The sequence below is a fragment of the Lycium barbarum genome, chromosome 9, assembly GCF_019175385.1.
Source record: "Lycium barbarum isolate Lr01 chromosome 9, ASM1917538v2, whole genome shotgun sequence".
NCBI lineage: Eukaryota > Viridiplantae > Streptophyta > Magnoliopsida > Solanales > Solanaceae > Lycium > Lycium barbarum.
The window spans coordinates 20,332,616-20,348,164 of record NC_083345.1 but is presented as its reverse complement, the minus strand read 5'-3'; the positions used below and the strand labels follow the sequence as shown (position 1 = coordinate 20,348,164).

The 15,549-nt window shown below is 34.0% G+C and overlaps 1 protein-coding gene across 5 annotated transcripts; it reads right to left on the bottom strand.

The window, feature by feature from the left end:
* Positions 1–4,761: 4,761 nt before the first annotated feature.
* LOC132610101 (uncharacterized) lies at positions 4,762–13,118 on the bottom strand. 5 transcript variants are annotated; one of them, XM_060324361.1, is made up of 8 exons: positions 12,793–13,118; positions 10,844–11,000; positions 8,757–8,842; positions 8,313–8,476; positions 7,878–7,943; positions 6,653–6,762; positions 6,500–6,565; positions 4,762–5,601 (listed from the first exon to the last, which is right to left on the bottom strand). In XM_060324361.1, the coding sequence occupies exons 1-8, from the start codon at positions 12,885–12,887 to the stop codon at positions 5,059–5,061; spliced, it is 1,287 nt and encodes a 428-aa protein (XP_060180344.1). In that variant the 5' UTR covers positions 12,888–13,118; the 3' UTR covers positions 4,762–5,058. The 5 variants fall into 5 exon arrangements, with proteins under 5 accessions (XP_060180344.1, XP_060180343.1, XP_060180345.1 ...); XM_060324360.1 differs by having other exon boundaries at positions 4,762–5,607; positions 12,793–13,115; XM_060324362.1 differs by having other exon boundaries at positions 4,762–5,607; positions 8,313–8,425; positions 12,793–13,112.
* Between the last annotated feature and the right edge of the window lie 2,431 nt (positions 13,119–15,549).

Below are 15,549 nucleotides of genomic sequence, written 5' to 3'. Positions count from 1 at the left end.
CCCTACTACTTCTCAGAGTAGCAAAAAGGGCTTGTCGGGTTTAAAAGTTTTACATTCACAGCCAGCTACTTCTTGTACTGCAAACTTTGATGAATATAACTTTAATTTGATGCAACCAAATGTGGATATCAAGGAACTGGATAACTTGGACGTCTTAGCATGGTGGAAGAAGTACAAGGCATGCTATCCGGTACTTTCAAGAATGGCTCGAGATATCCTTACGGTTCAAGTATCAACCGTGGCTTCAGAGAGCGCATTTAGCCAAGGAAGACAGCAAATTGGAGACCATAGACATTAATTATCCGGCTTTAGCTTGCAAGTACTAGTGTGCATTCGCGATTGGATAAGATCGGAGCGACGCAACCAAAACTTAGAAGCGGAGGAAGGCGAAGAGGAAGAAATTGAAGATTTGATAGCTAGTGGACCGGACCAAATGGAAGACTTTGAAGATATTTCCATGACCGAATATGATGTGGGGGAAATTAACGAAATGGTTCAAAATTGGTGATTTTATTATTCTACTATTTCTGTACAATTCATGTATTATTTGTAAGTTAAAAAAAACTACAACTTGCAAATAAATGTTATCCAAGAGTGAATAAAATATATGGCTCATTGAGCTTTCTTCTATTTACTTGTGTTCATATTAAAAATAAAAACTAGAAAGTTACATACTTGAAAAATAACTAAAATATATTAAGAATATACTTATAATGTATAGTATACTATAAGTATAACTTAAACATATATATATATATATATATATATATATATATATATATATATATATATGTAAGTTATACATATATATAAGTTATATATAACTTAAACATATTTATATATATTAAGTTATATAACCTAAGTATATTGATACATATATTGATATATATATATATATATATATATATATATATATATATATATATATATATATATATATAAGTATATTCTAGAAAGTTATATACTTGAAAAATAACTAAAATATATTAAGAATATACTTATAATGTATAGTATACTATAAGTATAACTTAAACATATTTATATATATTAAGTTATATAACCTAAGTATATTGATACATATATTGATATATATATATATATATATATATATATATATATATATATATATATATATATATATATATATATATATATATATATATATATATATATGTATACGTATATACGAATTTATAAACTTAGAAAAAAATTAAGCTATAAATAACATAAGTTATAAGTATATATAGTATACTTAAACATATATATATAATATATATATAAGTATATATAGTATATAACTTAAACATATATCTATATCTATATCTATATATATATATATATATATATATATAAGTTATATAATCTAAGTATATTGATATATATACGTATATTCTTACTATGTTTTAGGTATATGTAGTATAACACTATAACTTAAGCATATAACTTAATATATATATGTATACACGTATATTCTGTATTGCTGACTTGCTGTTAGCCTGTTAGTCAGTAAATATTTAAACTTTACTTATAAACTTGTATAACAGATGTAAATATACCTACAATATACTAATAAATACTATAATCTATATATATATATAATACAAAAATTAAAAAAAAAAAAAGTTTTGGGGACTTTGAACCGGACCGGTTCCGGTTTGAGGTTTCAAACCGGTAAACCGGAACCGGTTAAACGGTTCCAGTTTTTTAACCGGAAACCGGCCGGTTCCCTAACCGGTTACCGGTCCGGTTCCGGTTAACCCGGTTAACGGGTTTACATACAACCCCTTAAAGTTGGAATCAGTTCTCATTTAGATACGACGACTGATACCTATACCTACTAGGCACTCCAGGACTCATCATAGTGTGTCTATGAACACTTAGTCTCAATTTTACTTTAAAATGGAAGGAGTTCTAAATGTACAATCCAAACAAACAGTTACATTCTGCATAGCCTTAGCTTATAATTATTTACACTTAGACTAGCCAACAAATGTATATATTGAATTCAACAAGCCAAATTTCTTTCAATGTTATTTTTTTTTTAACTTTCTTCCCCGAGCCACTGCAAATCGTTTTACCATCCTCCATTTTTCAAATCTATATAGCATGACGTATAACAGTGTATATAAACTATTATACATTATATATACATCCTTATACACTGTATATTTTTTATATACATCACACACACACACACACACACACGCACTATTAACGTTTGCAATGACAAAAATCAGAGCTGACGGGATGGCTAAATGGCTTGATATATAGTGGGGTTTTGATGGTTAGGGTTTTGTTAAGTTGGTTTCCTAATATACCCTGGGATAGGCAACCATTGTCTGCTATTAGGGATCTTTGTGATCCTTATTTGAATCTTTTTAGGAATATAATTCCACCTATTTGTGATACTTTGGATGTTAGTCCTCTTTTGGTTTTTGCAGTTTTGAGGACACTTGGTTCTATTCTAAATAGCAGCAGGGGAGCATACTGAAGGTTTTTTTTTATGTGGTTCATTTGTGTGTCATTACATTTGTTGTGGGTTTGATGGCATTGTTGTTATGATTTTTAATTTAGAGAGTTTGAGACAGTTAAAATGTTGTTTATGTGCACTTGTGCTTAGTGGCTTCTGGCATTGATAATTTAGGGTGGCTTCCTTGGTAGATGAAGACTAAAGTTTCAAAGAGCCAATATCTGTAATGTTTGGCTTCGTTGGATACCTTATAAGGATTAAGTCAGCAAGTATTGTATGAACGGCTCAACTTCGAGCTGAGAAGCATTTGTGGATATAGGTTGATATTAAGTGTCGAGCTGAGAATCTATCGGAAACAACTTCTCTATCCTGCAAGGATAGAGTTAAGATCTGTGTACATCTCATCCTTCCCAGACCCTACTTGTGTAGATATAAATAGATGAACTTAACTTCACTAATCGTATGAATGATCCAAGCATTTTTTGAAACTTTTGATAGCATCAAAGATCTCAGTTTAGCATGAACCTCACTAACAATCCTATGGGCTAAGTCAACTAAATCTGTGTATTAAATGAAGACGAACTTGATAACTGTGCAATTCTTGTAGATGAATTTTCTAACATTTAGATACATAAAACATAGTTTGTGGCACCGTTACTTTTTAGCTTTCATCTAAGATTCCAAAACATAATGTTGATTGTTGACCAACATTTTGCAAAAGAGAGTGAAACATAGAAAGTGTCAGGAGAAAGTCAGTCCTCTTTGCCTCATTTTATCAAGTCACTTGGATTCTGATGTTGATATGCAGGCTTCTACCGTATTCTCATGTCCATGGACTTAAAAAAAAAGTATCATACTAATCCAAGCCAAATGCTAGAGTAACTTGTTTTGTAGTTTTATCTTTTATGTGCTGTCCAATCCAAGAATGACACTTTTGGTTGATTTTATCTATGTTAGATATTTTCTTGAGCCGAGAGTCTATTGAAAACAGTCTCTCTACCTCGCAAGGTAGGGGGAAGGTCTGCGTACACTGCACCCTCCCCGCACCCCACTTTGTGGGATTATACTGGGTATGTTGTTGTTGTATACTCTATGTTATATATTCAGCAATCATGCAAAACTATAGTTCACATTTCCACAGAGAAGATTTTTTTTAAACAGCTGTTGATGATCCTCGCAAAGCTCCCGGTGATCACAAACTTCTACTATCCTATAAAACCTTCAGGATTCTCATTTGTCTTGATGTTGTAAACTGGTTGATATTTTTTTTTTCATTGAGGTGCAAAATGGGGATATGTGATTCTATTATGGCAATGACCTGTGGACGGCTTAGCAAGGAAAAAGGAAGAATCAAGAAATTGGGCCTAGCAACATTTCTTCTTTCAGAGGAAACAGAGTGCAAGACGTATCCAAAGCCTCGGGTGATGCAGTTCCTCATATTTGATGCTTTAGTTGTGCATGATGATTGATATAGCACTTCAAATGTTGCCCCCAAACATGTATACTTCCCTACTGGTAGACATAGGAATCCTCCTATATTCGACCGTGCATAATTTGGTTACTTCTGTCCAAATGTTTTAGCGCCTGTCTAACTGTCTTCAGTACATTTCTTAATCTACATAACAATATTCCAGAAAGCCTTTTAAGTTCTAAAATACTGAATGACTAATTTGTGAGTCCTGGAATCTTACCAAAGTTTTCTCCATGGTGAGGATGCTGGCAGCACTTTTCAACGATTTTGGTTTCTTAAAAGGATCTATTCATTTTTTGGATATTGGTAATCGACTACTTAATGTTTGTGCGGTACTGTTAGTAACCAGTAAAGCTTGCTATGTTTATTTTCGTATTGCATCGAGGATCAGTGCTTCTCGGCTAATTCCACCACATATCAATCGTTGGGACCAGTCCTATTAAGAGCAGTCAATAAACTTGTGTGTGTAATCCTTTGGTCGAAGGAGGGCCTCTTTCCTCTCTTCCTGACCACGAATGTGGTTCCGGATCTGTTGCATCATATTTGCATCGGCCTCAGGGTCGAGAGGAGGCAAATGCTCTTATTGGTATACCCTACCAAAGGAAAAGGAAGGAAGTTTCAGGAGCAAGTTAAGAGTTAGAATTCCCCGATCCTGTTCCTATTTATTAGTCTTCTTTCTGCACTTGCTGGGCACATCGTAAAAAGAAGAAAAAACATACAGTTGTATGGAACTTATGAGAAATCAGCTGTATTCAGGATGTTTACTACGGAGATCAGCAAGCCTTAGGGCAGATAAGCTGTGTATTCTGAGAGATGCACATAAAAAGAGGGGACCAATCAAATTTAAAAATTGAAGTCCCACAGAGACAAAATCGTCAGCCTAAAGATACTTAACAAGCACTTCAGTCCCTTCACAACTTCCGGAAGCAGATTATCAGACTTTTTTTCTAAGTTAAAGGGAAATTTTATCAATACAGAACTGCAAAACATGCCTACAAGCCAAGAATGAGTGCTGATACTCAAACAAAATCCTAAGCTTCCAACATTTGGGTTTTAAGCAAAAGAAATACCAACTTCACTATATACAGAACTTGTCTAAGCATTGTACTTCATGTGACTAGCCTTTTCCAAAGTAAGAAAATAGAGTCGGCTGTTTGTCATCAGCACCTTTAGCTCTCTTTTTTGATGAGCTTAGGTGCTTGTTGACCGCCTTAGCATGCGGCGTTGCATTTCCTGAGAGCTCGTCATAATCTCTCTTGGTTTTAGCATCCCCACTTCCCTCTTGAGGAGGAACATGAACATTTGGTTTAATATCCTCAGACTCCTCTTTCAAGCTTTTCACATTATCACTAGCAGGACTACCTACTTTTTCAGGTGGATTTCCGGTTGGACCAGTCAATGACTGTTTACTACCTGACTCATCATAGTCTTGCTCAACTTTTATGTCAGTGGTCCTAGTAGAAGTGAAACCCTCCGGTTTGTCGGTGGAACAAAGATGGCCCGCATGTTCTGATTCAGATTCCTGTTTCAAGTTCTCCGTCTGAGCAGTATTCAAAGGCTCTTCCTCTGAAACTTTGATATGAGACTTCTGCTCCTGTTGGTCTCTGTCTCCCTTCTTTGAGAAAAATTGCGATATTGATCTGGTCTCGTTGGTCTTGAGCTGCAACTACAGTTTAAATGTGAAGAATAGGCACTTATTAATTGATCATCAACTCCATATCTCCTATAGTTTATGAACCATAAAAAGGAAAGAGCGTGGAACTAACGAGATAATATTCAAGCTTTGCACCTAGTAGGGCTAAAAGAGGGGTGGGAGGGAGTAATTGTCTCAAGGAAAGAGAACAAAATGATGTAGTGATTAACCATCTGGACAAGACACATGCTCGACATAGATCCTATGACCTACTATCGCTTTAAACAAATGACTTAGATCTGGAAAGACACATGCCCGTTATAGATTCTGTGACCTATCACCTGTGCTTTAGAACAGTTAAATGTCATTAATGCCCATTGGAAGTGCTCTTTTAGACTATCATCAGCAAACAAGTTCATACTAAAAAAAGACAGAATTTATCATGTAATACATAAACCACCTGGAACTACAATCAAAAGCAAACTTACTGGTGATGCCACGAAACCTTATGATTGAGAAGATAAACGGCTTAAAAGAAAAAGCTAATAGAGACTTAGCAACTGGGTATTATACAGGGAAACTTAAGCACATATTAGTTTGGGATGCTGGTGAGTTGATATTTGGGAAGTTAGATCTGTGACAAGCATTATAAATTCATGCAAGCAGAAATCTGCTATTTCCCAACTTGGACACTTAGTGGATAATGGGTCTGCCCTTCTACCTTTATCACTTAACACCCAAACTTGATTCGCAAGATAGGAAACTTGATCTCGGATTGTACACCTACCATAGATCTCGGATTGTACTACTTGATGTTCTCTGCGTATATATAGGGTTTGACAAGTTACATTTAGCATAAGCCTTTAGCTGATCTAGTGTTGGCTCCTCAAAATGAAATGTACGACAAAAAAGACAAAGCAAGTACCTCTTTGATGCACTCTGGCCCATCAAAAGAAGGCTTACCCATTGCAGGTGTTACAGGGTACCAAGCCTGCAATGAAAATGAAGTTTTAAGCAACTTAGTCGACAAGTCCACGACACTCTTTTTTCCTAAAGATTGATTGTTCAGAATTATCACCAAATCTGACTCTTCGTATGGTTTCAATAGCGTGTCAATATTGGATGATGGAGAACCATTTAACCACATGTCAGCAGCATCCTTGTTTCCAAGAATGACAGGCATCCTGTCTAAAAGACAATTTAGGTGTAATTCAAAGCAGAAATTTAACAAATAGAATCTGGATCCAAATCAAACTGCTAGGTCTCAAACTTCAAAGACAATCGGATAAGACAAATGAGAAGAAAACTCTTGGCATGTGATAAAATTATGTATCTTCACAAGTTGAACAAAGGAAGTTGGAACAAGTCATCTTTGAAACTAGATTGAAGATTTGTTTTCCGTTTATGTTATTCTTCAATCTCTCACCCGAAAATACTATGTAAGTCAGCTAGAATGGACAAACACTCTGGTAGAGAAAAATTATCTTTCTACATATCCCTGATATGACTTTGAGAGACAGATTTCCTTTTACTTTGTGAAACAAGCGAATAGAAGAGATAGAACTTGTCTTGAATTGGATCGAGACAAACTCCTTACATAGGAGTCTAGTGTATGTCATCCCTACATATACATGATTTTTCTTGTCTATTCACATGTTACCAACATGTAAAATCCTTCTGCCAACAATGAGAGTCAGCATGCCCATTTAGTTCCTTAAACTCCCATCAAGTTAGTGCTTTTAGGTGTGTCTAGCACCCAACAAAGTCAATGATGCCAGGCCCGAAAAATTTCAGAGGGGAAAACACTAACTGCTAAATTGCAACATGAAAAAGCTGATTATGTCCATGACATAAAAGAGCAAAGCTAGTCGACTTTCTTTTTCCTTGAAATGACTTGCTAATTACCAGTACTTCTGGAAGGAAATTCACAGATTCAAGGCACCATCTATTCACATTAACGTTAGAGAAAGACATACTTGAACCATGTCAAAGGTAAACTTTCCCTAGATTCCGGCGGACCAGCTGACTAGATGACCTACTCTTTCGAAACATGTCATGGAAGTGTGTAAGGAGAAAGAATTAGTCTACACAAACAGCTATACACTTTGTCTTGCCCTCAACCAAACCAGAGAATTATAAGATGAAATAATTGAAATTAGAACAATATCAAGACAAACTCTTGTAATAAGTTTAAAATAGATTGCAAGAAGAAGTAGCAATAGTGCTATGAGGCCAAGTATTAGAGTAAAATGTACATCAAGAATAAAGGAATAACTACCGACAGTCGATAAAAGAAAACTAACCATGGAGCCATTCTAAAGAAGAGGACACCGAAGTTGTCAATATAGTAAATGTATAAAGAACTTCTCCTGTATTACGAGAACGAAGAAATCTCAATGGAAGTATTCAAGTTGTCCAATGGAAGTAATTTGCTAATAAAGTATAAAATAACGCATCAGGTTGTAGCAATATCCTATATCTGATAAGTGCAGTATTTCAAATCAAAGTACAGAATAAGAGAAAAGTATCTGCCTAGTGCCTACTGTCTACTGTATGCTGGCTCACATTTAAAAAAGAAAAGGACTACAGACTAGTCATTGACAAGATATCAAAGTTGTTCCGGAATCAATTTTGGATGCCGTAAGAAAATTAAAAATAGACAGATCATGAATTGGAAAATATTAATAAATGTGACTAGTAACTCACTACTAGTCACCCTAAAAAAGATGGTAATTCACCTTCAGGATTCTTCCAAGAGTCAAAAAGGGCAGCTAACACCAGGGGCCGGCCATCCTTAAAATGTATGTAATAAGGTTGCTTTTTTGACCCATCCTTTTTCCACTCATAAAATCTGAAGAAAATTGCATCACTGAGAACCATTGATATCGCAATTGAGACAATTCTGCTATTCAGACAACAAATGAGAAATTTACATGAAAGAAGCTTTGGCTTCTATAAAATGTGCTCTGATTCTTAATAAGTCTTCTCCATTCTTTCTTTTCTTTTTAGGAAGGAAGCGAAATTAGGTAAGTTCCATTCACTGGAAGTTATCGATGGCATGTCCATTATCAAGAAAAATCTCAGTTTGACATGTCAGCTTTGTGAAAAGTAACAGACCAAAGCAGATTGTACATAGAAATGGATACTCTCATACAGTTGTTATAGCTGAAGAAAGAACCTACCCCTCAACTGCAACCAGGCACCTATTCTTTGGGACAAGGCGGCGAAATGAAGCCTTCTCCTTTATTGATTCAGACCGAGCATTAAACTGCAAACAAAACAGTCATATATTGTTTTGTGCGGCCAAGACAGCAAGATGTTCAAATCCATATCCAGCTACTTGCATTCAATTATCTACAGCATCTCCGTCCTACTACATATATGCTAGAGCGACTTGGAGGTTTATAAACCATCAAAACCTATTCGAAAGAAGATGATCCCTTTCTTTGGCCATGTTTTTTAGTTCCTTGAAGTACATGAAAAACTAACTTTTCCATCATTATTCTTTAGTTTTTATTAGATATTTGATTTTCATCTAGCGGACCATAGAAATATTGAGTGCTATAGTTCACTGAAATCCCCAGGTTATTTACATTTTTCCAAAGCCAACAGTTAAATCCAACACATATTAGAAGCTAAAAGTAGAAACATAGTTTTACAGAATGTAAAAGAATATATCTATTAATTCAAGTTGGTTGATGATTACTTATTATCTAAGAATCGAAGCAACCTACCGTAGGATCTAAAGGAGAAATGGCGGGAAGTGATAGGATGATGGAAATACAGGATGATTTAAGATCAATAAATTGTCAATAGAAGTTGACACAGGTAGTGTGAACTCTGAAGCAAACACGAGAGTTCAATGCCTGCAGCTAACATAAGTTCAAGGGTTAAATTTGAGATTTTGTTTTAAAAGCTACAAGGATGTGGTATCCTTATGCCCTAGAAAGTCTTTAACAATCAAAAAATTAAAATATAGAACTGATTAATGGGGCATTTGGTGCAGATACCATATCGTATCAGACATGATAATGAATAATCCGCTGTTTGGTACTTGGATTTAGTTCTCATGTTGTCTAAGCATTATTCAACATTTTATCAAGGGTGGTATTGTTAATTGGGGTATTAGAAATTCCTTATATTCAGCTAGGAACTGACTAATTTATGTGGTAAGAGTTATAGCTTAACAATTACAACTCCATCCTACACCAAAGTGGTGTAGGGTCTCAGTCCCACTTAAGGTCTGTCCCTTTCCTACCTTCTCCACCATTGTTCATAAGGCCGTCCACCAAGAACATAAATTAATGATTAAGTAACCTTTCCTTGTAAAGATTAACGTGACTTATCTTTGAAATAGATGGAGATGGGGCAGGGCAGGTTCAGGGTGAGACATCACAAATCATAAACGGGGCGGAGCAGCTTAAAACAATTTTTAAGAAAAACTAAGTGAGCGTAAAACAAATTTTTGATTTTTTTTTTTTAATTGGTAACTGTCAAATTTTGAAATTTTTTAATGAAAATTAACAAGTTTGTTGTTCTTAACTCATCAGGTTTAGATAAATGACAGTGGAAAAAAAGTTGTGTGGTGCGGTGTGATGCAGCTGAAGCAACTTTGAATTCCAAAGTAATTGAAGGTACTTGGACATTAATAAGTGTTTAATTCAGTAAAACATAAGTACTTATAGTTTCATAAACTTATATTTCATTTACTTTCTTAAATATAGACCTTCTTTTTAGCATGTCTCCAAATATATTTTATTTGATGAGGATGTCTCCAAATATATTGAAATATGTTAGTTTTAGCATTTCAAGTAAGTAAAACTTTATGTTATACTTACTGAATAAACTTACAGTGATAATGCAGTAACATAAGCATTAAACCACATCATATAATGTGACAAGTTATTCTACAAACGCAATAATGAGAACAAAAGTTAATCCATTTAGAACCAAAAATGAGATTATTTTATCAAAATGAACCAAATCATAATCTAAATATTGTATTAATAGTTATCCTCATACTACAATCATAATATCATCTTCTCTTTGTACCAATCAAACCATATGACTCATTAAGTCTGTAATCAGTTCTTTCTATCAAAAGCACTGTCCATTTCCTGTGAACTGAGCTAATATACAATAAAATCTGAATTTATATAGTCAAATACTCGGAAAAAATCATAATTACTCTCAATCCATACTCCAAAATAAAAGAAGTGTGTCGATAAGCATAATCAGTGGCAAGTTAGAAAAGCTAAGTTCGAATTACCATCCTGTAATGGTCAGGCTTTTCAGTTTTCTTAGTGAAACTGGGAACAAGACCCCATTTCATACAATGAAGAACAGCGCCGTCACCGTTGGGCTCGTCTTCTCTCCTTACCACTGGTACATTGAACCCCGGTGACACATTATACGCCGGACGATACCTAAAAAACAAGTTCACACAATTTCATTTTCAAAATTTTTGGTTAAAAACATCAACGCTTCAGGAACATCTCAAAAGCCAATAGCTACTGAATATTAAACTGTTTAGTTTGCACCAAATTTGAAGGAGAAAATGACAAAAATAGTCCTTGGTTCAAAATAGTCCTTTAAGTATGCACTGAACAACTGTGGTCCTTTAAGTTTGCCAAAAGTTTAACACTTTTAGACTCCGTCAAAATATTTAACAATTTATCTTCTTAGATTTGACGGAAAAAATGATAAAACCAAAGACACAAAAAGTTCTCATCAAATCCAAAAATGTGCAACACAAAAACCTACACTAGACACCGAAAAATATAAAAAATCGCTGAAATTACACCTATTACACCTCAAAAAGTTGCATCAGACTATAGAAATCTACAAAATTCTCTTTACCAAAAAAAAATCTACAAAATTCTACCTTTAAATGTGAGTTCCCGCTAATTTCCTCTTTTTCTCATAGTTCCTTCAAATCTAACGGACAGATTTCGGTAAATATTTAACGAAGACTAAAAGTGTTAACTTTTGAGTTTTGACAAACATAAAGGACCGAAACTATTCAATGCCTATAGCCACATAAATATCTAAGATTTATGTTAGATCACCAATTTTGAGGGCCCTGCCTCCTTGAGTTTCGCTTTAAAAAAAAAAAAAAAAAATATTTGCTTCCCAGATCAACTCACTCCTTATTACAGTCTAGTAATACTGTGGGCTGAATTTTCAAAGTTCCCTTCTCTGGTTACCCAGTGTAATATATAGTACTCCCTCCATCCCAGTTAAATGTCTTAGTTTACTTTTTTGGTCTGTCCGAAAAAGAGTGTATGTTTCTACCACAAGATTCAAAGGCTTTTGGCCATGAAAACCAAATATTTTTCACTTTATTTGGTATTTTGGAGTTGGAGTTGAAGATTGAGTTGTGTTTGGTTATAGTTTTTGCAAAGAATATTTAGTTGTTTGAATGTATTGAAAGTGAAAATAAGTTTTTTGGTCTTTTTCAAATTCTAAATACAACTTTGTTTTTGAAATTTCTATGGCCAAACGTTGATTTTCAAATAAAGTGAAAACGGTTCCGGAAAAAAGTGAAAAAATTTCATGGCCAAACGGGCCTTAGTACATTATACACATTTTTAATTTAGTAGGCGTTTGGACATGCATTTCATCTCATGGTTTCAAAAATTTTAAATATAAAATCTGACCCATAAGTTTATATTTTGTAAAAAAGACCCATAAGTTGGTAGATATTTTAACAATTACTCCCACCAACCATTCACCAACTTCATTAACTTCCACCAACCTTTATTTATGTCTATCAACCTCATTACTATTCATGTTAAATTTTTATTTTTATTGAACTAAAGTTTGATCAATTGATGTTGTATTTTTTAAAAAGGTCTTCTAGTAGCGTATTAATTTTGTTATAAACTATGACTTACTCATTTGGTAAGATTGTATAAGAATTGAGAATATTTTGATAGTTTTCACAACTTGTATGGTTTTTATGTCTATAAGAGAAGATACGTTGTCCAAATTGCATGTTCAAACCATATCCAAACGGCTCCTTAGAAACACAAGATTAAAGTCAGGCACTTAAATTGGGACGGAGGGAGTAACTCTTTTCTTTAAGGGTAATACATACTTAAGGGACTATTTTGAACCAAGACTCAAATATAAGTGACCATTTTTGTCATTTTCTCAAATTTGAAAAAAAAAAAAAGTATAGTAATTAGTAGGTGAAGAAGAAATTAAAGCAGTTACCGGTTCATGTCAACGTGACGAACGGGTCGCCCGTTGAGGTGACAAGCCCGAGGAATATCATCGGCCCTGAGGGTACACCTTGCTCTTCCACACATCAGTTAATCGGCGACTTGTATTTTATTTATTTTTATTTTATTTTTTTGGCTTTGATTCTGGAAGGGTCAATGAGTAGGGAAAGGCGGGAAGAGAATAGAGAAACTGCAAGGGTATATTTGGTATTATAATGTTAGTTGGAATGCGCGATTGGTTAATAGCCGTTTGATTAGAGTAGCAGCGGTCTTGAAATTTGATTGAGATTCTTGTTTCCCTAATCCTTTCTCTTTATTGGGAAAATGTAAAACTTTCTGGCAGGGGTGGACGTTCGGTTTTTCGGTTTGGTTTTATCAAACTTTGGTTTGGCTATTTCGAGTTTGGTTTTTTGAAGGTGGACACCGAACCAAACTAGTTCGGTTCGGTTTTTTTGGTTTCGATTTTTTAAAGTTCGGTTCGGTTTCGATTTTTTCAATCCGGTTTTTTTGATTTGATATTACAAGCGATTCCCTTGACACTAATTCATATTCTCAAAAGCAATAAAACATAAAATTGATAAATTAAAATCAAAATCAAACAAACAGGATATACAAGAATAGAAAACTATAACCATGATATGGGATTATTAGGTGTTATATACATGCCGTAAGAATAATTAAGAAAACGCATAAAGGACATACATTAATCCTAAAGACACATCCTAGTTGTCTTCCTTAACATATTTGATTTTCTCAACTGAAGTAGAAAATTAGGGATACGAATGCAAAAGATGGCTTGTTACAATTGGGTTTTTTTTGCTGTAAATTTAATGGGCCTGAACTATTTTAATTTTTTTGGGTAATGTATTAAATTTCGGTGTGTATTCGGTTTTTTCGGTTCGGTTTTATCAAACTTCGATTCGGCTATTTCGGTTTTTTGAAGGTGGACACCAAACACCGAACCAAAATAGTTCGGTTCGGTTCGGCTTGTTGAAGTTTCGGTTCGGTTCGATTCGATTTTTCGATTTTCGGTATTTATGCCCAGTCCAACTTTCCAGTAGAAATTGTAAAAAATTCTTAAATTTAATAAATAAAAAATTGATATTTATAATACACTAAAGAAATGAAAAATTATTACAGTAATTAAGAAAACATTATAAGTACCAAATAAATTGTCACCAAATTCTATATTAATATTTCATCCGTCTCAATTTACATGCACTTTTCTTTTAGTCTATAAAAAGAATATCAAATTTCTATTATTTAAAATAATATAGCTAAAATGATCTTCCTTTGTCATCAGAGAAAATGACAAAATGGCCCCTTATTTTTGAGAGTAAGTTCAAAATAGTCCCTTAAGTGTGTACGTAACAGTTTTGGTCCTTTACGTTTGCCAAAATTTAATGTTTTTAATCTACGTGAAATATTTATCGAATTTTTTTTGTTAATTTGATGGAAACAGTGGGTAAAAAAGGGACTTAACTATAAACAGCAAGAAAGTCTCAAATCCTAAAATATGCAACACAAAAATTATAAAAATACTAACAAATATTACACCTCAAAAAGTTATTCTATACTTAAAATTATATTAAAAATAACAAAAAATCATTTAAAAAAAAGTTACCAATAATTTCTTTTGCTCTATTCCATAGTTCTCGTCAAATTTATCAAACAAAGGGATCATTCATTTTCTCTCCTCTTCATGACACTATAGAGACTGAGGATGTATTCAGTATGAATTATCTCATGTTCCTTAGGTCAAAATCTTTGAAAAACATTTTCATTAGGAAAACAAGTTCCGCAAAGATGGGAAAATAACTTTTCTAATCAAAATAGAGAAAACAAGTGCACAATTGACATTTCAGCAATCACTCTATCACCACCTAACCACCCTCCAACCATCAAACCCCAACAACCCCACGCACCCTCCCCCTAAAAAAAAATGTTTTTATTTTTTCTTAAAAATAAATTTTAAAAAGTTTTTTATTTTTTTTATTTTTTACACCCCCACCAAACACTCCTGCCACCCCCTCCAAAAAAAGTTATTAAAAAAAAAGATTTTGGATTTTTTTTTGGTTTTCTACGACTCCCACCCCACCCTCAGCACCCCGGCCCCAACACCCCGTCCAAAAAAATTAAATTTTTTTTTATTTATCTGGGTTTTCCACTACACCCCCATCCCCCTCCTTTTGAAATTTTTTTCTTTTTTGATTTTCTACAACCTTTCGATCGAATTTTCTACTTCATAATTAATTTTACCCTTATAAAAAATTATAAAAATGAAAAGTTTGTGTGATTAAATTTGGTGTGGGCTAGGGGTGAGTGGTGGTGGGGTGTATAAGAAAAAATTCCCATTTTTTTGCGCAACTACAGCTTACTGAGGACATGATCTTAGATAGGAGGGTTTGGAGGACCCAAATTGGGGTAGAAGGCTAGTAGATAGTCTCGTTTTCCATTCTTATTAGTAGTCGCATTATCGCAATATAATTTCTTCTGCTCAGATTTCTGCTATTATCTGTTATTTCCTGTGCTTTGATTATCCCGTGTTATCTGTGTCGTTTGCATTATTTCATTTCATATCGCTTTGATTCTCTTAACCTTATCTGACTTCTTTTTTATGCTTTTATTGAGCCGAGAGTCTTTCGGAAACAACCATCCTACCTTGGTAGGAGTAAGGTCTGCGTACACTCTACCCTCCCCAGACCCGCGATGTGGGATTTCATTGGGTTGTTGTTATTGTTGTTGTTGT

Coding starts and splice junctions, on each gene's coding strand:
- LOC132610101 (XM_060324360.1), bottom strand. CDS start 12,887: ATGTGTGGAAGAGCAAGGTGTACCCTCAGGGCCGATGATATTCCTCGG. Junction 8,477..8,756: donor TGCCTGGTTGCAGTTGAGGG/GTAGGTTCTTTC, acceptor TCTGAATAGCAG/AATTGTCTCAATTGCGATAT. Junction 7,944..8,312: donor CTCTTGGAAGAATCCTGAAG/GTGAATTACCAT, acceptor CTCGTAATACAG/GAGAAGTTCTTTATACATTT.